Source organism: Pelophylax lessonae, assembly GCF_965119305.1.
Source record: "Pelophylax lessonae genome assembly, chromosome: 4".
Lineage (NCBI taxonomy): Eukaryota > Metazoa > Chordata > Amphibia > Anura > Ranidae > Pelophylax > Pelophylax lessonae.
The window spans coordinates 443,974,671-443,999,479 of record NC_138771.1 but is presented as its reverse complement, the minus strand read 5'-3'; the positions used below and the strand labels follow the sequence as shown (position 1 = coordinate 443,999,479).

The window sequence follows — 24,809 nt, the reverse complement described above, 5'->3', positions numbered from 1 at the left end:
AAATAAAAATGAAAGGGTGTTTAAGTCTTTCCAACGTAAGGAGGAGACACGGCCATCCAAAGGGGGCATCTAAAAGTTCAGCTGGTTTTCTTTCCTAACATACATAAAACATGGAGGAAGCAGTTTGTCCACTGTACAGCAAGCTTACGCAACCTGAGCTTTTACATTTTTTAACTAACATTCAAGGGCTTAGGGCCTTCGATGCGATTTTCAGTGCGATTAGGCAATGAGTCTTTGGATGTGGTAAGCATAGTCCACAGAGCCAACTTTAACCAAAATCGTACCGCAGTATTGCATTAATGTGAACAGGCACCAGTGAAAATAATGCGATTTCCTTTGTCATGTTGCTATGTTTCATGGAACACACAGAGGAGTTCATAAATATCATAATGTCACTGAAACACAGATGCCTATGTAGGCCACAGATCCACCTACCTATTGAAAACAGGTACATACATTTGGGGCATACACCGCATGTGGAGGCGCACTGAGACTGGAGTATCCATACAGACAGCACAGCGGCCAAGGAATTTTGTAACTGGATGGGTAGAGCCGGATGAGGACACTAGTTCCCCATCAGGTCCGCTCCCCTTCTGATTAACAGTCAGATCCAAAGCCAATAAACAGCCTATTGGCTATTGCATTGGCCCACTTCCTGCTGTCAATCACAAGGAGAGAGCGAACCATACAGGGATTTAGTGTCTCAGCTTCCTCATTATGCTCCATCCAATGTCAGCATCACTGGTTGCTAGGAAGTGGCCTCTTGTGAACCCAACGGCTTCCTTAATCAGTGACAAGTGAGGAGGGGTGATTGATAAAAAAGAAAAAAAACATAAAATGAATTACCCCACCCACACAATCGAGGTGAATGGTGAAATCCTCCTCGCTTTGTTATTGTATTCTGACAGCAGGATAATTCTGCTGTCAGAATACACTGATCAACAGCTGATACAAAGTTTTTTTTACAGTCTTGTTCAACAGAAGTGGATCATTAGATTCACTTCTTTTGAACAGGAATGGCCATATATGGATTTAAATTTGTCTAGTCCCTGCTGAACCCACCAAAGTTCCATCTTTAAGCAGCTTTCGTTATTCCCAAGTGGAAATATTACACACACAAATATTGTTTGTAAAAGTAGCGCTATTATGAAGATCAGAATCTGCCACGCATGTTGCTAAAGCTACTACAACTTGCAGAAGGGCACTTTTAATCTTGACTTTTTAAAGAGCCATACCACCAGAAAAGTGGTGTTAATGTTTCACTGAATTTCCCCTATAGTGTTTGATAATATACTTACATAGCAGAGCTTAGACAATATACAATGTGTTCCAAAAGTCTGAATCCATAAGCAAAAGTGTATGTTTTAACCACTTAAGCCCCAGAAGATTTTACCCCCTTCCTGACCAGGGCCTATTTTGCGATTCGGCACTGCGTGACTTTAACAGACAATTGCACGGTCGTGCGACGTTGTACCCAAATGAAATTGACGTCCTTTTTTTCCCACAAACAGAGATTTCTTTTGGTGGTATTTGATCACCTGTGCGATTTTTTGATCATGCACTATAAACAAAAAAAAAAAAAAAAGAGCGTAAATTTTGCAAAAAACAATATTTTTCACATTTTTTTTATATGAAATTGCCAATTCACACGCACGGGGGGGGGGGGGCGTGACCGAGCTCGCAGACCAGAGCCTCACAGGCTAGTGACGTACCCATACGTTACTTTGCCTGTGAGGGGCTGACCGCCGCAGTATATGTACTTGCGGCGGTCGGCAAGTGGTTAATACAGTAAGGCCCTTTCACACTTGTGCGACTTCAAAGTCGTGCAATTTTACCGTGACTTTGTTGCAAGTTTGACTGGGCTTGAATGTCTTTGGCCTTAAAACGCTTCAAAATTGTGCCAAAGTAGTGCAGGGACTACTTTGAAGTAGGTGCAACTTCAAGTTGCACAGATATGAATGGTACTCATTGGAAATAATGGAGAATGACTTGTCATGCAATTTTGCAGTCCCAAATCGCATGACAAGTCGCACAAGCGTGAAAGGGGCCTAAATGCTCAATTTTACAACCTTGGACTTCCCAACAATTGTATTTTTGCTAAATACAAGAAAGCTAAATATTTCCTATTGTACTGACTTCAAATGACCCTGAAAAAAAAACAAAAAAGAAAAAAAAAAAAAAAAAGTTTATTGATGTTAGGTCTAGAGACCTAGGGAGTCAGACAGGACCTCACCTTCTCCTTTGTGGAAAAGTTCAATCAAAGAATTTCTCAAAGCAAAAGCAAAGTGTGGTTATAAGATTTTTGTTGGAACAATATAAAATGTGGCTTCTAATAAAAAAAAATATCAACTACTTCTACGACTAGTCAAAAAAAGGTTACAATATACAGAGGCAAGTTTCCCTTGTTCCATAATAATGCAAAAAATATGTCCCAATTAATAGGTCACCAAATATCCCTGCCCATACCATAATTTGTGAATCATTTTGATGGCTATAGACTGAGCTCTGGTCTTGATGTCAGGACCCTAGACCACTACACTGAAGGAGGTGCAGAAGCTGTAGGGACGTGTCTAGTGTCACAGGGAGGAGTAGATAATAGGGTACATTTATCTTTTTTCATTGCTCCCCTAGACCACAAAAGAATGTGACCCCTGCAGTGCGTTTTTTAATTTGCCCAGAGATGGGCTTTTAATAAAACTTGGTATAAGAGAAATATGGAGCTTCCTTTGTGAAGCTCTCCATGTCAAAATACTGCCTGGCCTTTTAAACTAAAATTACCCGAATGAGAGAAAGATCTAGTTTTTCTTCAACTTTATCTCATCTGCATAATTGTTCTGGAGTCAGTGACTTTGGGCAGCCATACACTGTTCGAATCACGGCCAATTCAGCAGCAATCGGCCAAGATTCGAACTGTTAATGGGCAGGCTGAATGTACCAAGTTGATCGATCAACTTCGGTACCACCAACCTTCCGGATTCTCTTGCAATTTTCGCTAGCGGCTGTTATAGCAGCATCACACATCAATGCATCTTGCCAAATGTAGTACATTCCAGTTTTATGCGATTGAGAGACTGGTATCCCAGTGCAATGTACAGTAGAAGCCAATGCACCACACATCACAGGGTCACACAGTGCATGGAAGCCTACTCATAATAAATGAGCTGCCTTAACGCAGTACGTTAGCACGATGCAAAAGTTTGCATAAAGTGTGAATCCAGCTGCTACCTTGCCACTACTAACCCCATAAAAACACAAGATACCTAGTTGTCTTGCATCATAGGTGAGGATGCCAGGGGTCCATTCACATCCCTCAAGCGTTCCAGCTGCTTTGAGAATGAGCGATAAGTTAAAATTAAAACTAAAGACAAAACCTTTTTTTTCCCCATTTTGCATAGAGTAAAAGGACACATGTAACCCCTGTCAGTTTTCTTTGACATCTGTGTCCCAATGGAGGAGATTTTCCTTTATTTATTGTTCCATAGCCACAACAGGAAGTGAGAGAACACAGGTTGTCACCAAGATCTAAATGCAACCACATGGAAAATAGTGTCCAAGAAAAAAAATATCCCAAACGTCTGCCAGAGCCACAAAGAGACCTACAAAACATACAGATGGTACTTGACTGCCTGTAAATGGCCACATTGGACAAATGTTCTTGAATGCCTGCAAGCATCTACTACACCCAGTAGAATTAAAGTAAAACTAAAGGCAAAACTCTTTTTGACAGGGGTTATAACCCTCCTTTTACTCCAAGATAAGAAAAGTGTTTTACCTATAGTTCTACTTTAAAGCAGACAGCCAGAACAAGAACTTTCTGGTAAAAAAAGAAAAAAAAAGGGTCAATGCCTTTTAGTAACCTTGGAAATTGCATGAAATAAGAGGGAAGGCAGGAAGGAAGGGGGAAGGAAGGCAGGAAGGAAGGGGGAAGGAAGGAAGGCAGGAAGGGGGAAGGAAGGAAGGCAGGAAGGGGGCAGGAAGGCAGGAAGGAAGGAGACTATACACTAAGGCTGGCCATGTTGATACAGAATACCTGCAGAGCCATTGTATTCTGCAAGCAAGGGATCACATTTCAATGTAAAATACAACATGCTAGATGTACCCAAGTTGATCGATCCAACTTGGGTACATTTAGCCTGACCATACATGGTTCGAATCTCGGCCAGTTCAGCAGGAATTTGAACCATCAATGGCTGGATTTACTGTTGCCACAGTATGGAAAATGGCAATCCTGAAAATGAATCTACAAGCACAGAGTTTTTTTGGGGGGGGCATAGTACATGTCTAGGGAACTTTCTCTAAAACCCGGTAATGAGACTATACCCAAAAAGTAACTTACAAAACCGTTCTGGCACATCAGCTGGGAACTGAATGCAGGTACTCATGAACACAGAGGAGGCTGTAGATTGTGTCAGTTACCAGCTATACCCAGAGCGACCCTTATCAAGCCCTTCTGCTACTCTGCAGGAAACTGACTTCACATACACACTGCTCCCTATAAAATCAGACAATTCGTACAAGAAGTGAATACTGCTAAGAGTCTAGGTAGGTTGTCAGCTATTCCCTATTGAACCAATTCTGTCTTCTCTGCTGGAAGCCGACTCCAGTCACCAACTACACTTGGTAAAGTCATGATATGACACTGACAAAGTACAAGAAGTTTGTATTTTAAAGAGATTAAAGTTCTCTCTTGCCAGCTCTATTCAGGGTGACCCAATAACATAATCGCTATACTGCTGGAATCAGCTCCAGGTACTCACAAATCCCTATAAACTCACTGCAGTTACAGATATTAAGCACAACCCCAATTTAAAAAAAGTTGGGATGCTGTGGAAAATCTACATAAAAACAGAATGCCATGCCTCTCCCAAATTACAATAACTGGAGTCAGTTTCCAGACATTTACATAGTGTTGTTAGAAGAGGAGGGGGATGTTACACGGTGGTAAATATAGCCCTGTCCCAACTTTTTGAAACATGTTACTGCCGACATTTTCAAAATAATTTTCTTCTTCATTTTTTTAAATGGTCCATTTTCTCAGTTGAAACATTCAAAATGTTTTCTATTGTGAATAAAATATGAGTTTGAGATTTTCAAATCATAGAATTGTGTTTTATTTTGAAGCTTTTACACACTGTCCCAACTTTTTTCAATTGGGGTTGTACAAGTAGTAAGTGTACATTGCAGGGGAGACTGGTGCTGGTGTTGACAATACACAGTGTGACACTAATAAAAAGCTTCTTCTTCTGCATGCCGACTCGAGATACCTACTACTCTGTACAAAGTCATTTTGGGATATGCTGCCAACTATATTTAGAGTGCCCCAACTGAAACCTTTCTTCCACCGTTACTAGAAGCTCACTCCAGTTATCCACTAACCCAACAATTCTACAAGAAGTGAACGTGTATTCTAAGGGTTGTCAGCTACAGCTATGATGAACCCCTTCTGACTGCTCTGTTGCCGCCGACTCATGTAACCCTCTGCAAACTCAATGATTTTGAAGGTCTCCACTGGCACTACATCAAGGGTGACAATGATGAAACCTGAAAGAACTACAATTGGGTGGAGAATTAAACCTATAGAGTGAATGTATTTTAGAAGTTAAATTTATTTTTAAATAGGTTTTAAATGGTTTGCTGGGAGAATTAAAAGCAGGACTGTCCCCACAAACCAAGAACTAGCAACTGAGGAAACAGCTGTACACCTCTGCCAGGGCTTGACCACAGGTAACCACTACTCGCAGGGTAGTCCTTACAGACACTAGAAACTGACAAGTGTAAGTGAATGTACACGGGAGGCTGGTGGAAGAGGAGACGGAGTATGCACAGTAAAATTATACTGCTGAGTGGACCCCAGGGATAAAAATCACATCTGGAAGATTAGTGAATCTTTTCACACTGCTATCTGAGATAAGAGCTCGGACTCATCTGTCATGAAAAGCCACTACCACCACCACCTGTGCCTGTTCCTGGAAACCAACTACTAAAGAGGCAGCTCTGTCCAGACAGTGTATGGAAGGATCTGTGCCTCTCCTGCTGGGTGTTGACTCTAGGCACCCAATACTGTCTATTGAAAGGCCCCACAAAGGTGGCAGAAGGCCCCCCAGTGCTGTCTGTGGGATGGCCCTCACAGGAGGCAGACACCCAGTGCCGTCTGTGGGATGGCCCTCACATGAAGTAGATACCCAATGGGGTCTATAGAAAGGCCTTCACATAAAAATAGGTGCCCAGTGCTGTCTATGGAATGGCCATCACAGGAAATACAGTGGATATAAAAAGTCTACACCCGTTAAAATGTCAGGTTACTATGATGTAAAAAACTGAGACAAAGATCAAATAACTTCAGAACTTTTTCCACCTTTAATGTGACCTATAAATTGTACAACTCAAAAAACAAAAACAAACTGAAAACGTCTTTAGTTTTTTTTTTTTTTTTTGGGGGGGGGGGGGGGGGGGGAAGTAAAAATCAAAATAATGTGGTTTCATAAGTGTGCACACCCTCTTATAACTGGGGATGTAGTGGTGGTCAGAATTAAGCAATCACATTAAAGCTCATGTTAAGCCCGCGTTCACATTGGTCCGATTTGACATGTTATATCGCACGTTGAATCGGAGCCAATTGCCGGCAATGGCACAGCTTGAATCGATGAGACGCCGCACCGATTCATAAAAGCTGTTTCTGTACTACAGGAACCCGCACAGAGGTCTGTGAAATCATCCCCAAAGTCGAACTGAAACGCTGGCTTGAAATTGTGCGAGTTCGGCTGAACTCGCATGGTTTCAAAACGGCCTCATGTGAACCTAGGCTAAATAGGAGTCAGTACACACCTGCTATCATTTAACCTTCCTAGCGGTATTCCCGAGTGTGGCTCGGGGTTAAATTTCAGTGCCAAAAGCGGTAACCCAGAGCCACACTCGGGGTACAGCCAGAAGCATCGCTGGATCCTGGTAGAGGGGTTACTTACCTTGTCACTGGGATCCAGCGATGTATGCGGGCGGTGTGCGACGGCGGATACGGAGCTGTCATCCGCCTGCTCAGCGGGGATCGGCGGTTCGATCCCCCGATGAGCAGAACGGACTCCGTTCCGTGTGAAAGGACTCTAAAAGAGCTGCAAGAAGATCTGGCAAGTACCAGCTGTGTGGTAAACGTGACAACAATCTCCCAATTCTTCATATGTCTGGGCTATGGGGTAGAGTGGCAAGAAGGAAGCCTTTTCTTAAGAAAAACATCCAAGCGGGGCTAAATTTTGCAAAAGCACACCTGAAGTCTCCCAAAAGTATGTGGGAAAATGTGTTCTGGTCTGATGAAACCAAGGTTGAGCTTTTTCGCAATAATTCCAAAAGATATGTTTGGCACAATAACACTGCACATCACCAAAAGTACACCATACCCACAGTGAAGCATGGTGGTGGCTGTTTTTCCTCAGCTGGAACAGGGGCCTTAGTCAAGGTAGAGGGAAATACAGTTCCAAATACCAGTCAATATTGGCACAAAACCTTCAGGCTTCTGCTAGAAAGCTGAACATGAAGAGGAACTTCCATCTTTTAGCATGACAGCAAACAAAAGCATACATCCAAAGCAACAAAAGAATGGCTTCACCTGAAGAATAAAGTTTTGGAAAGGCCCAGCCAGAGTCCAGACCTAAATCCGATTGAAAATCTATGGGGTGGTCTGAATAGGGCAGTGCACAGGAGATGCCCTCGCAATCTGACAGATTTGGAGTGTTTTTGCAAAGAAAGGTGGACAAATATTGCCAAGTCACGATATGCCATGCTAATAAGACTCATACCAAAAAAGACAGAGTGCTGTATGCTGTAATAAAATCAAAAGGTACTTCAACAAAGTACCGTATTAGTTTAACCACTTAAGCCCCGGAAGATTTTTCCCCCTTCCTGACCAGGGCCTATTTTGCGATTCGGCACTGCGTGACTTTAACGGACAATTGCGCGGTCGTGCAATGCTGTACCTAAATGAAACTGATGTCCTTTTTTTCCCACAAACAGCTTTCTTTTGGTGGTATTTGATCACCTGTGCGATTTTTTGATCATGCGCTATAAACAAAAAAAGAGCGTCAATTCTGCAAAAATAACAATATTTTTCACATTTTTTTTTTATATGAAATTCCCCAAAGAAAAAAAATGTAAAAATCAAAATTTTTTAACATTTTAGGCCAATTTGTTTTCTGCTACATAGGTTTGGTACAAAAATCGCAAAAAGCGTATTTTGATTGCTTTGCGCAAAAGTTATTGCGTTTACTAACTAAGGGAAACATTTTTGTTTTTTTTTTTTTTAACGCGTAATGGGGGCAATCTACGATTTTTTTTTTGCAGGACTGCGACATTGCAGCGGACAGATCGGACCCTTGACTGACATTTTTTACACTTTTGAGGTTACCAGTGACATTACTACAGTAATCAGTGCTATACATATGCACTGTTACTGTAAAATGACAGTGAAGGGGTTAACTTTTTTTTGAGAGGGAGGGGTTAGGTGTGCCCCTAGGGGCGTGATTCTAACTGTGATTGGCTGTGGCTTGAGGTGTAAAGAACAGTGATCAACGGTCCTACATAGTAGAACCGTATGATCACTATTCTTACACAGGGGAGAATGACAGGCGGCTTGTTTACATTACATTAGGGTTTCCATCGGACAGGATCGTAATCGGATAGCAGCGGCTGTCAGCGGAGATGTCTCCGCTGACATCAGCTGCCCCATAGGGATGCATGGAGGAACCGATCAGATCTGATCGTTTGTGTGAAAGGACCCTAAGACCCCGTTCACACTGGGGCGACTTGTCAGGCGACCTGGTCGCCTGACAAGTCGCCTGCCATAGAGTACCACACGACCCGTTCTAATAGGAGCGACACAAGTCGCTCTGACTTAGAAAAAGGGTCCTGTACTACTTTGGGGCGACCTGGAGCGACCTGCATTGACTTCAATGATATGAAGTCCATGCATGCCGCTCCAAGGTCGCGGTGCGAGCTGTGCACCGCGACTTCGCAGGTCGCCCTGGGAAGTCGGGTCGCCTGTATGTGAACCGGCTCTTACAAAGGCGTTCTCTGGCAAATGTTTAAGGCTGCTAGAGAACTATAAACACAATGCTTTACAATGTATAATTTTGTTCTTTTAGATCAAAGGAGTGAACTTCCCCACCTGTAAGTGAGGGCAGTTTAAAGTCTTAAAGACTAAGCCTTTTTCTGAAACTTGTAGCTTACAAGTTAAAATCAGTATTTTTTGATTTTTTGCAAGAAAATTACTTAGAACCCCCAAACATTATATTTATATATATATATATATATATATATATATATATATATATATTTATATATTTTTTTTTAGCAGAGACCCTAGAGAATAAAATGGTAATCGTTGCAATCTTTTAAGTCACACTGTATTTGCGCAGAAGTCTTTCAAACGCAGTTTTTTGGGAAAAAATGAAAAAAAAAAAAAAAACTAAACAGTAAAGTTAACCCAAATTTTTTGTATAATGTAAAAGATGATGTTACACCGAAAATTGTGAGAGAACCGTGATCTTTATTCTAAGCAAAAAAATTGTAATTCTCATTTTAGCCAGAATTGTGTAGCTCTAACTTCCCTCTACCTAAAAGACTGCCGTTTGTTGTTTAACTGAGTTGTGCAGTTTATAGGTCACATGAAAAATCTCTGAAATTATTTGTCTCTTTTTTTTCCCCATCACAGAAACCTGACATTTTAACAGGGATGTGTAGACTTTTTATATCCCTTCTAGATACCCAGTGCTATCTATGGAATGGCCCTCACAGAAAGCAGGTACCCAGTGTTGTATATAGAATGGCCCTCACAAGATGTAGGTACCCTGTGCTGTCTATGCAAAGGCCCTCACAGGAAGAAGGTACCCAGTGCTGTCTATGGAAAGGCCCTCACAGGAAGTAGGTACCCAGTGTTGTCTATGGAAAGGCCCTCACAGGAAGTAGGTACCCAGTGCTGTCTATGGAATGGCCCTCACAGGAAGTAGGTACCCAGTGCCGTCTATGGAATGGCCCTCACAGGAAGTAGGTACCCAGTGCTGTCTATGGAATGGCCCTCACAGGAAGTAGGTACCCAGTGCTGTCTATGGAATGGCCCTCACAGGAAGTAGATACCCAGTCCTGTCTATGGAATGGCCCTCACCAAAAGTAGGTACCCAGTGCTGTCAATGGAATGGCCCTCACCAAAAGTAGGTACCCAGTGCTGTCAATGGAATGGCCCTCACCAAAAGTAGGTACCCAGTGCTGTCAATGGAATGGCCCTCACCAAAAGTAGGTACCCAGTGCTGTCAATGGAATGGCCCTCACAGGAAGTAGGTATCCAGTGCTGTCTAAGGAATGGCCCTCACAGGAAGTAGGTAACCAGTGCTGTCTATGGAATGGCCCTCACAGGAAGTAGGTAACCAGTGCTGTCTATGGAATGGCCCTCACAGGAAGTAGGTACCCAGTGCTGTCTATGGAATGGCCCTCACAGGAAGTAGGTACCCAGTGCCGTCTATGGAATGGCCCTCACAGGAAGTAGGTACCCAGTGCTGTCTATGGAATGGCCCTCACAGGAAGTAGGTACCCAGTGCCGTCTATGGAATGGCCCTCACAGGAAGTAGGTACCCAGTGCTGTCTATGGAATGGCCCTCACAGGAAGTAGGTACCCAGTGCTGTCTATGGAATGGCCCTCACAGGAAGTAGATACCCAGTCCTGTCTATGGAATGGCCCTCACCAAAAGTAGGTACCCAGTGCTGTCAATGGAATGGCCCCCTCCAAAAGTAGGTACCCAGTGCTGTCAATGGAATGGCCCTCACCAAAAGTAGGTACCCAGTGCTGTCAATGGAATGGCCCTCACAGGAAGTAGGTATCCAGTGCTGTCTAAGGAATGGCCCTCACAGGAAGTAGGTATCCAGTGCTGTCTAAGGAATGGCCCTCACAGGAAGTAGGTAACCAGTGCTGTCTATGGAATGGCCCTCACAGGAAGTAGGTAACCAGTGCTGTCTATGGAATGGCCCTCACAGGAAGTAGGTACCCAGTGCTGTCTATGGAATGGCCCTCACAGGAAGTAGGTACCCAGTGCTGTCTATGGAATGGCCCTCACAGGAAGTAGGTACCCAGTGCCGTCTATGGAATGGCCCTCACAGGAAGTAGGTACCCAGTGCCGTCTATGGAATGGCCCTCACAGGAAGTAGGTTCCCAGTGCTGTCTATGGAATGGCCCTCACAGGAAGTAGGTACCCAGTGCTGTCTATGGAATGGCCCTCACAGGAAGTAGATACCCAGTCCTGTCTATGGAATGGCCCTCACCAAAAGTAGGTACCCAGTGCTGTCAATGGAATGGCCCCCTCCAAAAGTAGGTACCCAGTGCTGTCAATGGAATGGCCCTCACCAAAAGTAGGTACCCAGTGCTGTCAATGGAATGGCCCTCACAGGAAGTAGGTATCCAGTGCTGTCTAAGGAATGGCCCTCACAGGAAGTAGGTAACCAGTGCTGTCTATGGAATGGCCCTCACAGGAAGTAGGTACCCAGTGCTGTCTATGGAATGGCCCTCACAGGAAGTAGGTACCCAGTCCTGTCTATGGAATGGCCCTCACAGGAAGTAGGTACCCAGTCCTGTCTATGGAATGGCCCTCACAGGAAGTAGATACCCAGTCCTGTCTATGGAATGGCCCTCTCCAAAAGTAGGTACCCAGTGCTGTCAATGGAATGGCCCTCACCAAAAGTAGGTACCCAGTGCTGTCAATGGAATGGCCCTCACCAAAAGTAGGTACCCAGTGCTGTCAATGGAATGGCCCTCACAGGAAGTAGGTATCCAGTGGTGTCTAAGGAATGGCCCTCACAGGAAGTAGGTACCCAGTGCTGTCTATGGAATGGCCCTCACAGGAAGTAGGTAACCAGTGCTGTCTATGGAATGGCCCTCACAGGAAGTAGGTACCCAGTGCTGTCTATGGAATGGCCCTCACAGGAAGTAGGTACCCAGTGCTGTCTATGGAATGGCCCTCACAGGAAGAAGGTACCCAGTGCTGTCTATGGAATGGCCCTCACAGGAAGAAGGTACCCAGTGCTGTCTATGGAAAGGCCCTCACAGGAAGAAGGTACCCAGTGCTGTCTATGGAATGGCCCTCACAGGAAGAAGGTACCCAGTGCTGTCTATGGAAAGGCCCTCACAGGAAGAAGGTACCCAGTGCTGTCTATGGAATGGCCCTCACAGGAAGTAGGTACCCAGTGCTGTCTATGGAATGGCCCTCACAGGAAGTAGGTACCCAGTCCTGTCTATGGAATGGCCCTCACAGGAAGTAGGTACCCAGTCCTGTCTATGGAATGGCCCTCACAGGAAGTAGGTACCCAGTCCTGTCTATGGAATGGCCCTCACAGGAAGTAGGTACCCAGTCCTGTCTATGGAATGGCCCTCACAGGAAGTAGATACCCAGTCCTGTCTATGGAATGGCCCTCTCCAAAAGTAGGTACCCAGTGCTGTCAATGGAATGGCCCTCACCAAAAGTAGGTACCCAGTGCTGTCAATGGAATGGCCCTCACCAAAAGTAGGTACCCAGTGCTGTCAATGGAATGGCCCTCACAGGAAGTAGGTATCCAGTGCTGTCTAAGGAATGGCCCTCACAGGAAGTAGGTAACCAGTGCTGTCTATGGAATGGCCCTCACAGGAAGTAGGTAACCAGTGCTGTCTATGGAATGGCCCTCACAGGAAGTGGGTACCCAGTTCTGTCTATGGAATGGCCCTCACATGAAGTAGGTATCCAGTGCTGTCTATGGAATGGCCCTCACAGGAAGTAGGTAACCAGTGCTGTCTATGGAATGGCCCTCACAGGAAGTAGGTAACCAGTGCTGTCTATGGAATGGCCCTCACAGGAAGTAGGTAACCAGTGCTGTCTATGGAATGGCCCTCACAGGAAGTGGGTACCCAGTGCTGTCTATGGAATGGCCCTCACAGGAAGAAAGTACCCAGTGCTGTCTATGGAATGGCCCTCACAGGAAGTAGGTAACCAGTGCTGTCTATGGAATGGCCCTCACAGGAAGTAGGTACCCAGTGCTGTCTATGGAATGACCCTCACAGGAAGTGGGTATCCAGTGCTGTCTATGGAATGGCCCTCACAGGAAGTAGGTAACCAGTGCTGTCTATGGAATGGCTCTCACAGGAAGTAGGTAACCAGTGCTGTCTATGGAATGGCCCTCACAGGAAGTAGGTATCCAGTGCTGTCTATGGAATGGCCCTCACAGGAAGTAGGTAACCAGTGCTGTCTATGGAATGGCCCTCACAGGAAGTAGGTACCCAGTGCTGTCTATGGAATGGCCCTCACAGGAAGAAGGTACCCAGTGCTGTCTATGGAATGGCCCTCACAGGAAGTAGGTACCCAGTGCTGTCTATGGAATGACCCTCACAGGAAGTGGGTATCCAGTGCTGTCTATGGAATGGCCTCACAGGAAGTGGGTACCCAGTGCTGTCTATGGAATGGCCCTCACAGGAAGTGGGTACCCAGTGCTGTCTATGGAATGGCCCTCACAGGAAGTAGGTAGCCAGTGCTGTCTATGGAATGGCCCTCACCAAAAGTAGGTACCCAGTGCTGTCAATGGAATGGCCCTCACCAAAAGTAGGTACCCAGTGCTGTCTATGGAATGGCCCCATATTGGTGGCAGGCCCCCAGTACTGTCTATAGAATGGCCCCATATTGGTGGCAGGCCCCCAGTACTGGCTATACTGTCTATTGAATGGCCCCATATTGGTGGCAGGCCCCCAGTACTGGCTATGGAATGGCCCCATATTGGTGGCAGGCCCCCAGTACTGTCTATGTTATGGCCCCATATTGGTGGCAGGCCCCCAGTACTGTCTATGGAATGGCCCCATATTGGTGGCAGGTAGACAGTGCAGTGTAGGTCATGTCAGGGCTCTCTTACCGCGATGAGGGTGCTGCTCCTGCACTGTTCCCCGTTGCTGTCCCCGCTCTCCACAGCTCCGCTCTGGCTCCCCCTGGCAGTGTCCGTGTTTCCTGTGGCCGCCGGCGGCTGCTGTCTGTGCTTGCTGGCTCTCTTGGCCTTGGCCTGCAGGCAGCGCTGGTGCAGCTGGTAGGTGTGTTGGCGATCGTGTTCCAGCCTCTCCGTGGCCGCCGCATCGTAGCGGGACTCGCAGTTGCCGTGGTGCCGCCGGCACAGCTCTATCCTCCGGCGGAGGCGCTCCATCACCGCGCTGTGCCGGGGGACCACGAAGTCCGCCATGTGTGCGAGCAGTGTCCCTCTCCCCCCTCACTCACTGCCCCCCGGAGCCTCTCCGCCCGCTCGCCATTGTTATCTGCGCTGCCGCCATCTTGAAATTGCTTTTCTCTCTTTTTTTTTTCTTTGCTTTTTTTTTTTTTCCTTTTCAGTGACGTCAAAACACCCATCCAATAGAAAAAGCCGTGAGCGTGACCAAGGCGGGGACGTTGTTTTGTAAACGGAATTTGTCTACGGCAGGGATAGATGGGGGCGAGGAGCGGAGATAGCTGGCTTGGTGTTCTCTCTGATCAGGACGAAAAGTGTCTTTGGAGGTGAACTGCACTTAGAGGCGAAACTTTGTATTGTTAGTTTTACAATGGGGTAAGGGTAAACTTCCATGAACAATTTAGTATGATGGACATTTCAGTTCACTTCCGGTCTCAGAGAAGTGAAGGGAATATTTCCCCTTACCAGTAGTGCTGGGGATACCTCAGAAATACTCACCACAGTTCACTTCCTGTTCCATAGACACTACAGGAAATTGCCCAAAGTGAAGGGAATATTTCCCCTTACCTCTGGTGCCGGGGACACTAAAAAAATTCACCTCATTTAACTTCCTGTCTCAAAGACACTACAGGAAGTTGCAGGAAATTGCTCAAAGTGAAGGGAATATTTCCCCTTACCTCTGGTGCCGGGGACACTAAAAATACTCACCTCATTTAACTTCCTGTCTCAAAGACACTACAGGAAGTTGCAGGAAATTGCTCAAAGGGAATAGGAATATTTCCCCTTACCTCTAGTGCTGGGGACACATCAGAAATACTCACCACAGTTCAATTTCTGTCCCAGAGACACTACAGAAAGTTTTAGCAAATTTTCCAAAGTGAAGTAAATATTTCCCCTTACCTCTAGTGCTGGGGACACCTCTGAAATACCACAGATAATATCCTGTCCTAGAGACACTACAGGAAGTTTGAGCAAATTTTCCAAAGTGAAGTAAATATTTCCCCTTACCTCTAGTGCTGGGAACACCTTAGAAATACTTTAGATCCTTTCCCCCCTCAGAGACACTACAGGAAGTTGGAGGAAATTGCCCAAAGTGAAGGGAATATTTCCCCTTACCTCTAGTGCTGGGAACACCTTAGAAATACTTTGGATCGCTTCCCCTCTCAGAGACACTACAGGAAGTTGGAGGAAATTGCCCAAAGTAAAGGGAATATTTCCCCTTACCTCTAGTGCCGGGACACCTCTGAAATACTCATCTCAGTTCACTTCCTGTCCTAGAGACACTACAGGAAGTTGGAGAAAATTGCCCAAAGTGAAGGGAATATTTCCCCTTACCTCTAGTGCTGGGAACACCTTAGAAATACTTTAGATCCTTTCCCCCCTCAGAGACACTACAGGGAGTTGGAGGAAATTGCCCAAAGTGAAGGGAATATTTCCCCTTACCTCTAGTGCTGGGAACACCTTAGAAATACTTTAGATCCTTTCCCCCCTCAGAGACCCTACAGGAAGTTGGAGGAAATTGCCCAAAGTGAAGGGAATATTTCCCCTTACCTCTAGTGCTGGGGGAACCTCAGAAATACTCACCTCAGTTCATTTCCTGTTCCAGAGACACTACAATATGAAGGAAATTGCCCAAAGGGAAATAAATATTTCCCCTTACCTTTAGTGCTGGGGACACCTTGGACATACTCACCTCAGTTTACTTCCCGTCTCAAAGACAATAAAGGAATTTGGAGGAAATTGCCCAAAGTGAAGGAAATATTTCCTTTTACCGTTAGTGCCAGGGACACCTCTGAAATTCTCACCTCAGTTCACTTCCTGTCTCAAAGACACTACAGGAAGTTGGAGCAAATTGCCCAAAGTGAAGGGAATATTTCTCCTTACCTCTAGTGCCGAGGACACCTCCGAAATACTCCAGTTCACTTCCTGTCCCAGAGACACTACAGGAAGTTAGAGGAAATTGCCCAAAGTGAAAGGGAATATTTTGCCTTACCTCTAGTGCTGGGGACACCTCAGAAATACTCACCTCAGTTCACTTCCTGTCCCAGAGACACTAAAGGAATTTGGAGGAAATTGCCCAAAGTGAAGGGAATATTTTCCCTTACCTCTAGTGCCGGGGAACCCTCTGAAATTCTCACCTCAGTTCACTTCCTGTCTCAGAGACACTACAAGAAGTTGGGGGAAATTGGCAAAAGTGAAAGGGAATATTTTCCTTTATCTTTAGTGCTGGGGACACCTTGGAATACTTACCTCAGTTTACTTCCTGTCTCAGAGACACTACAGGAATTTGGAGGAAACTGCCCAAAGTGAAGAAAATATTTCCTTTTACCTCTAGTGTCGGGGACACCTGAAATACTCACTTCAGGTCACTTCCTGTCCCAGAGACACTACAGGAAGTTGGAGAAAATTGCCCAAAGTGAAAGGGAATATTTTCCCTTAGCTCTAGTGCCGGGGACACCTCAGAAATACTCATCTCAGTTTACTTCCTGTCTCAGAGATACTACAGGAAGTTGGAGGAAATTGCCATAAGTGAAAGGGAATTTTTCTCCTTATCTTTAGTGCTGGGGACACCTTTGAAATACTCACCTCAGTTTAATTCCTGTCTCAAGGACACTACAGGAAGTTGGAGGCAATTGTCCAACTTGAAGGGAATATTTCCCCTTTCCTCTAGTGCTGGGGACACCTTTGAAATACTCACCTCAGTTCACCTTCTGTCTCAGAGACACTACAGGAAGTTGCAGGAAATTGCCCAAAATGAAAGAGAATATTTCCCCTTACCTCTAGTGCTGGCAACACCTCAGAAATACTCACCTCAGTTCACTTCCTGTCCCAGAGACACTTTAGGAAGTTAGAGGAAATTGCCCAAAGTGAAAGGGAATATTTTGCCTTCTAGTGCTGGGGACACCTCAGAAATATTGGGACTTTTCAGGTGCTATTCGGAGTCGTAACCCATTAGAAACATTATGTATAGATATTAAATTTTTTACTAATTAGGCCCCTTCTAGGGTATTTTGGGGGGTTTCCACTCCTCCTGCGTTATAAAAGTGTATACAGCCACCTGGATCACTTTTACATGACAGCTGGGATCCGGCTGAGCAAAACAAATACAAGCTCACGGTTGCTAGTAGTACATCTGAAGAAGCAAAGTGGTTAATACCAATCATTTAAGGCTCCATTCAAACCTGAGCGTATTATTTTCAGGCGTTTGGAGGCAGGCATTGACATATAACAAAAACGCTTGTAATCTGCCAAAAAGGAAGTTCATGTATGTAGCACTGCCCCCGTAAGAGCTGCTAGATATGGGTCTCCCTGGTTACCAGCACACGGCCATAAGCAAATGCAATTTCTTAATTCCTCTTGGCTCACATATCAATAATCTGTCCAGGGGTATTTGGTTGTTTTTTTTTTATAATGGGGATAGGTGAAGGAAATAGTGGGATACTCCAATTAACTATTCACAGTATTGAGGACTTCTGTCTTCTCTACTTTGCTCTTAGATGTGGAACATCCAGGCTTTCAATCCATCCTGCCACTTTGGATGAATAGGAATTAAGTCTCTTGGTTCCTTCAAGAAGACTTGGTGGACAAACTTTTATCTTCAGAACACTCTCCCTAGTATCCTCTCTCTCTGCCGACACACATCCACTGACTATCCTATGAGCAGGGGTGGCCCCCCTCAGGTCAGGCCTCTTGACACAAGTCCCTGTACTCATGATACTGCAGCCACAGGTTCTCCAGTGTCTCCCCTCTCAGTCAGCTTCTCTGGACCTCTGGGTTCAGCTCCTCTCAACCGCTCCTCTGGTGGCCCTCAGGACGACCTCTAGCATCCGCATGGCACCTCTATAGAGGAGGAGGCAGCCGCCCCCTCCCTCTGGGACTCCACTCTCCAACGAAAGACCCCTCAGCACATGTGCCCCTGGCTTTTATACAGTATCCTAGAATGCAATGAAGTGACCTGCCCTCTGCCAATTATCAGGACTTTATCAAAAGCCTATGCACCCATTCGTCAGGTTTCCTCCCACTGTCCAACATGCCTCCCTATTGGACCAGCGTGAAACACTATTCAGACTGAATGAATCGCATTCTGAGCACAATGAGCAGACCTCACTAACAGATCCTGCTCTCTATTAGGCAGAGAACAATATAGATTTACCTGCAACCCCTCTGGTAAGCACAGAGCTCAAAACTATACTTTCTCACTAGCACCTACCTAGGAGGGTGCTACATGTACTTTTTTGAGCTTCAGGCGTTTTGCTTCAGGCGACAAAATGCTCATATGTGAACAGGGGCCATTAAAATAAATAGGATTTTGCTTTTCGGCGTTTTGAGACTTCAGAGATGAGCATTTTACGAGCTGAAAAACGCTCAGGTGTGTCGTGGAAATTATTGTGCTTGGCGCATAGAAATTCACTTCTAATAAAACTGCAGAGGGATGTGAGGGTGATTTGGTGTGACATCTGTCACCTCATTGATCGCTAGTAAACATATGTATGGGCTGATCTGATTGGCTAGGCAGGTGTCCCTTTCCCCCCTCATCTGTATAGCTCTCCTGAAGCCCCCACGCTCAGCGGTAGAGCAAGGCTGAAATTGTTGTAGAGGAGTAGAAAAAAAAAAACTGCAGAGTGCGGAGAACTTCGCTGTGCTTAAAAGCGCATTTGCAGATATTAATATGCGCCAAGCGTCATTAACTCCTTGTACTGAAAGTACAATATGCAGCTCTTTTGCGTAAAGAAATCCCGGCACGCTCGGTGGCAAAGAGTAAAACAGGCACAAGCTGTGTCGCGGTCGTTGGCAAAAGATCAAGTGGGAGGTGACGACTATACAAGACAACCATTCACACACACATGTATAAATTCAAAAGTTCAATAGAAAGGGGAGTGTATGTTCATGAACAAGCTGAGCCGTTTGCATGAGTTTCCTGACGTTGGGTGCACGAGCAACCATGCACTATTGCTAACAATGGGAGCCACATAAAGTACAATGCCCGCCAAACACTATACAATAGAACTAGTGTGTATTCTCATGAACGCTGCCCCGCTAATAGATGTGCATGCACTCCCATCATAACCTGGTAGAGTGAATCCTATATAATATAGTTCATAAAAACCATATTTGATAGTGATTATGCTATTGTTCCAGTAAATGAGACTATATCTGCAAAGGAAATAGCAGCAGTATTTCAATCATGCAGATTGAGCATAACAGAAAGCTACCAGCCATTATTTCAGCTAAAGGGCAGATACTTATCAAAACGATAATTCCGTATCAAAAACGCATCCCCGCCAGTGAATACTGGGGCCCCCGGCTGGCTGATATACATTTGCACGGCGGACTTCGCATCACACTGCCTTAGATTTGGACCGGCATTCGCACGTTCGCAGCAGCGATAGCTGCTCAGAGCGCACGCTGGCCGGGAGATCTGGCGAGTGGTATGCAGGCGCATTTAATGGAAGGTTTCCACAACTAACGGTCTTTCCTCAATGCTGGTTAAAGCCATATTCGCTGTATATAGCGAATACCGGTAAACCAATACTGGGAGACATAATGGCAATTTAAATAAAACGCATCCAAAAAAATGTTCACACTAATCCTAACAAAATTTCCATAACAGGCCCTCCTCTTTGTCAAATGCTCCCATGTGTCCCTCGATGAATCTTGATCTTCTTCCGAATAAAAAGCTCATACATAAAAGCAATCCATTTAAAAAAGTTAGGAAGAAAACAAAATGTTGACACGTAGGTTCCGTTCTTCAGGAGGTGACTCAGAGGGAGGACAGGAGATGATGGGACGTGTTGATCGTCGGGCTGGGATCCTTGGCATCTGATGCAGGGGTAGGGTTTTAGGGCATCTCGTCTCAGCGATAAGGATGTGGTCAAATCTGCTCGGGTTTGGGTGAATCGGTTGACCAGACAACAGGATAATTTCATCACGGCATATAGCAGGAATAGAAACAAGAACAACATAAGTCTATATACTCCTATTTCCTTTAGCCAGGATCCAATGGAAAACAAAAAGTCCCCGAAACCCCCCAGGGCCCTAAAAGGATTCCAACCCTCGCTAGCTATAACTCTGGCTCTGTCTTGCAGTGAAGTTACCCCATCCATATGGGTCTGGACCTTATCACTGGTGTCTGCTATCCAGGTACAACAGTCTTCTCCTATGAATTCACAAAAACTCCACCTTGGAAGCTAAAAGATAATCCAGTGCCGTTTTCTCCTGCAGTACTAAGGTCTTCATTTGTTGTTTTTTCCCGAGTAATCTCCCTTACTGCTTCAATGGTCTCATTGAACATCTCAATAACAATTGACGAGAAATTGTTCAATCGTCTCATAAGTTCAGTCTCCCACTCGGTCCAAGCTGGGAACGATGCCCAGACATGGTCGTGGCTGGAGAACAGTTCCCTGCTAGTTCTCTACGACGTTCCGCCTTCCTACGCAACAGCAGATCGTCACATTCGGCTGCAACATAGGATGCCGCTACAAGCTTCACTAGAGCACATGAACCTCTCGCATTAGGGGGAATTACCTTATAGGCAACAGAACCACATAGGAAATAATAGGGACCGGTCACCACCGCACATGGAGAATTTTCCTGACGGTCACGGGCAATAAGCAGTAACATAATAGACTGGGGGATTGCTCGCTCAGTCTGAATGTCACAACCGTCCTTCCAGAAGATATAATCCGGTCAGTTGGTATAATTAAAAAGCCCTGGGTTTTATTGGTGAGATTGACTGTTATACCTGTCCCAAAGGTTGTAGACCCTATAAATCCTTTTCCGGTGCCAAAACTAAGGTTAAAGCACATCTGTGGACTACCTAATTGTCCCGATAGCCAAATTGGATTGGCCAGCAAAGAACAAGAGTCAGGACTAACATTCAAACTATAACTGATGTTACCCTCTAGGAATGTGTCAATAAATTCTATAGACAATTGTTTCCCTGCTTGTCTTTGCAAGTCTCTTGTATTTCTTTATACCAATACGAACGTTGCACAACTGCCAATGCTGGGGTGTAGTGGCTACGTGGGGATTTGGAGCACACCCAGCAGTTAGTCCTGTTTGCCGGTTTAGCCAGCTGAAGATGCATTTTAAACAATAGGTTGGGATGCTGTTCATCATTACCCTCGCTAAAATACACTAAGCGAAGTAAAATAGAAACGATACACCTCCTCATCATTCTTGAACCTAGTTAAGCAGATTTTTGCAGTGGCTGGCATGGATCCAGTTATCACGTCCCTCAAGCTTCAAAGAGGTCGGCGTTGTCACTTGGACCTGGTATGGCTCGGAATATCTCAGCTCGAATCCCATCCTTTGGTGATTTCTCACGATGACCCAATCACCTGGTTGAATAGAATGGACACCGGTTATTGTGTCAGGGTCCAGGAGAGACTCTCGAACCCTGTGATGGACCTTCTGGAGCTCCCTTTGCAGGGACTGCACATACCCCGTCAGCTGGGAATGTAAGAATGACAGCTGCTGAGGAAAGTAAAGTCCAGTTTTTGGGTGGCTCCCAAATACCTCATAAGACGATAATCCACGAGGTCACCTAGGGGCATTCCTGATGGAATAAAAAGCAACGGGAAGACATTTGGGCCATGGCTTTTTAGTATCAGCCATGATTTTACAGATCTTATTTTTAAGAATTCCATTCACTTGTTCAACCTTACCGCTACTTTGAGGATGATAAGGAGTATGCAATCCTTGGTTGATATGAAGCGTTTTACATACCTCTGCTAAGATCTGACCGGTGAAGTGTGATCCGCGATCAGACTCGATTGTTTCAGGCAGCCACCAATGACAAATTATCTCAGACAGGATCTTTTTTGCGGTGGTAGTGGCATTGACACTGAACAGGCCAAGCCTCTGGCCACTCAGAAAACATATCCACCTTGCTTTCATTACAGAAAAGGTAAAAGGGGAGGTCATAGTTGGGCAGACCTAAAGCAGGTGCTTTTTAGAGTTCCTGGGTCAGATACTGTCATCATCAGCCAATTGGAACGGTGTTTGTGAGGTTAACTCATAAAGAGGCCCCCAGTTTGGATTAGATGTTGGGGATCCTATCTCTGCAGTAATTGATAAGTCAGAGAATGGCTCTTATTAGTTGGGTGTTATGGGGTCCCTGGAGGTCCTTCAATGTGTGTATTCTCTGAGTGGTTAGATGTCCGGTACCCTGAGAAATGCAGTGACCTAAAAAAACAACCTTCTAGCAGAACTGGAATTTCACCTTACTAGCCTTATTGCCCATGGATGCCAGATGGTTAAGCAATGATACAGTATGCTGATAACAGGCCTCCCCATGTGGGACCACAGAGCAGCAGATCATCCGCAGCAATACAACCCCTGAGTCCATCGGGGTCCACTGATCCAACACGAGCTTAAGTTCGCAACTATAGTCCGAGACACTGGTCACTGACATTGAATATTTGATCCAATTTTCATTGATCCATTTACAACAAAAAGGGTTTGATGTTGGCCTCTGGTGGTATGTGAGAGGAGTATGAAAGGGGCCGTTTGAATGAGCTTACTTAGACAACGTTGTCTGTGTGATTTTATATGAGATGTCTGGGAGGATATTTTTCAATAAAGGAATATTTTTGCACTTTATATCGTTGCCAGTTCTCCTTACAACTATATTTCCGGGGTGTCCCCTAGGGGCCTCACCGACTTTCTTTTCCTTTGAACTCAATGAAACAACCTAGTTCCATTAGATATGGCAGTGCTACCATCGTACATAAGCATTTGTCTGATAGTGAGCTGCTTACCACAACCTGTTGAGTGTACTCAATACTTTGTCTGTATTTCTGATAGAATATCAGCTCCTAACAGATTAGTGGGAACATTATCCGATACCAGTACAGACCTAACAGCTTCTGTGTGCTGTCCTAGCCTGCAATGAAAGGGTTCAGTCATTCACAAAAACAATGTCTGGCCCGTGAGACCTACGGTTGGGAGTTGTCTAGCCCTGAAATGGGAACCTTGCCTCTAAGGTCTTGAGATATTAGAACAGTTTTGGCTGTCCCGGTGTCATTGAGGCAGAAGAGGGGATATTTCAATTCCTCAATCAATAGATTGATGTGGGCTGACACCTGTTTACCAGCGCCCTATAATGAGTCATGGTCGTTGCCGACCATACCTCCCCACTGGAGTTTCTGGATCCTCCGGAATAAATTGCCAGCCGGGTTGGTCGGACAATTATATCTGATGTGCCCTGACTTACCACATCCATAGCAAACCTCTTCCCTGCTGCGTTGCGTATTATTTCTGGACCCTCTGCGTATTTGCTCCAGGAGGCACTCTGAGATACGCTCTACTGTTCGCTGTGGGTAGGGGCCTGGGAGACAAAAACCTTGGATGTCTTATCCTGCTTTTCTGATCCATCTCCCTTTCAATAGCAGTGAGAGTAGACAGAATGGCAGGCATGGACATCTCGTTAAATTCAGGTCTAGCTAATAATAGCTGGTCTCGAATTTTTGTGTGGCTCCCTTCTATAAACTTGGCTCTTAGCATAGGATGAATGGCTGTGAATCTCCCACTCTCAACTGGGGTGTCAGGGCTAACCTCAAGATTTGCATCCAATGCAGCCTGCTTCAGGCGACGCCAGAAACAAATGCATTCCCCCCTGAATTTTGGCTCAGCTTCATCACATCAGTAGTAGAGGTTGCACCATACAGATCTGGAAGTTTCCCCAGGAGGGCCACAAAAATTCCTTCCCTTACTGATGTCTGTTCCTGTGTGGTAATATGACAACAAGATATTATTGTATTTGCCATCTCATCGCTCACCTTCGCTCTCAGTATCTAGGCGCAATCTTTTTCACTCATGCCGTAACTAAATTGAGTTTGCCTAAAAATTCTTGCAAACCCCCGCAGATACATCCTATAGTCCTGCAAGTCGGCCAGGATGCTTCTGATCTCTGAGGATGTAAAAGGGATATTCCACACTATTCTATCCCCCCTTGTTCTCTCTTTGTTAGTGTCAGGGGCGCCTTTATATTGTTGTACCCGGACTGGATAAGAACCGGGGTCAAAAGCAGGGGTGTACCGTGGAGATGGTGGCTTCACCAGTTGACGACTAATCTGAACGGTTTCATCCAAAACTGGTTCTGTCATGAAATTCCCCAGAGAAGAATACAGGGAAAGGACTTGTAAACACACGATTTCTGTTCCTCACCAAAATCCCCCTTAACTCACACAACACTTGTAAGTCCACAATTTAAAAGAGCGCATAGTTTACCACAGAGTTGGAAAGAGAGGGTTCAGGCTGTTGAGAGATAAGAGACAGTGGGAGGTGAAAGGGTGTTAACAGTATCTAGGTCTGTACTGTGAGCTGGAGAAAACGGAGCTGAATGTGCAGAGATAGTAGAGTTAATCACAGGCTATGAATCAGGAGAGACCGTGACAGGTTCAGTGGCAGCGGATCTGGCTCGTCTCAGTAAAGTTGGCCCAGAAAGGGCTTCCTCCACTTCCCTCACCCGATCGCTGGACTCGGCTATCACATCAGGCCAAGTATACATAATGTGGCCGTTGCGGACTGAAACCACCTTATGTACGCCTTGCTGATTAACCAAAATAGATCTTTGAAGCCACAATTGTGCTACATCTAACATCTTT

At 45.3% G+C, this 24,809-nt stretch overlaps 1 protein-coding gene across 1 annotated transcript in view; it reads right to left on the bottom strand.

Annotated features, from left to right (window-relative positions):
• Window positions 1–14,263, bottom strand: part of MAML1 (mastermind like transcriptional coactivator 1) — a 157,166-nt gene extending 142,903 nt beyond the window's left edge. Inside the window, exon 1 of the mRNA XM_082256519.1 lies at window positions 13,900–14,263. Coding sequence (XP_082112645.1) covers window positions 13,900–14,217 — 318 coding nt within the window. The 5' untranslated portion in view covers window positions 14,218–14,263. The remainder of the gene's footprint in view (window positions 1–13,899) is intronic.
• Window positions 14,264–24,809: the final 10,546 nt, after the last annotated feature.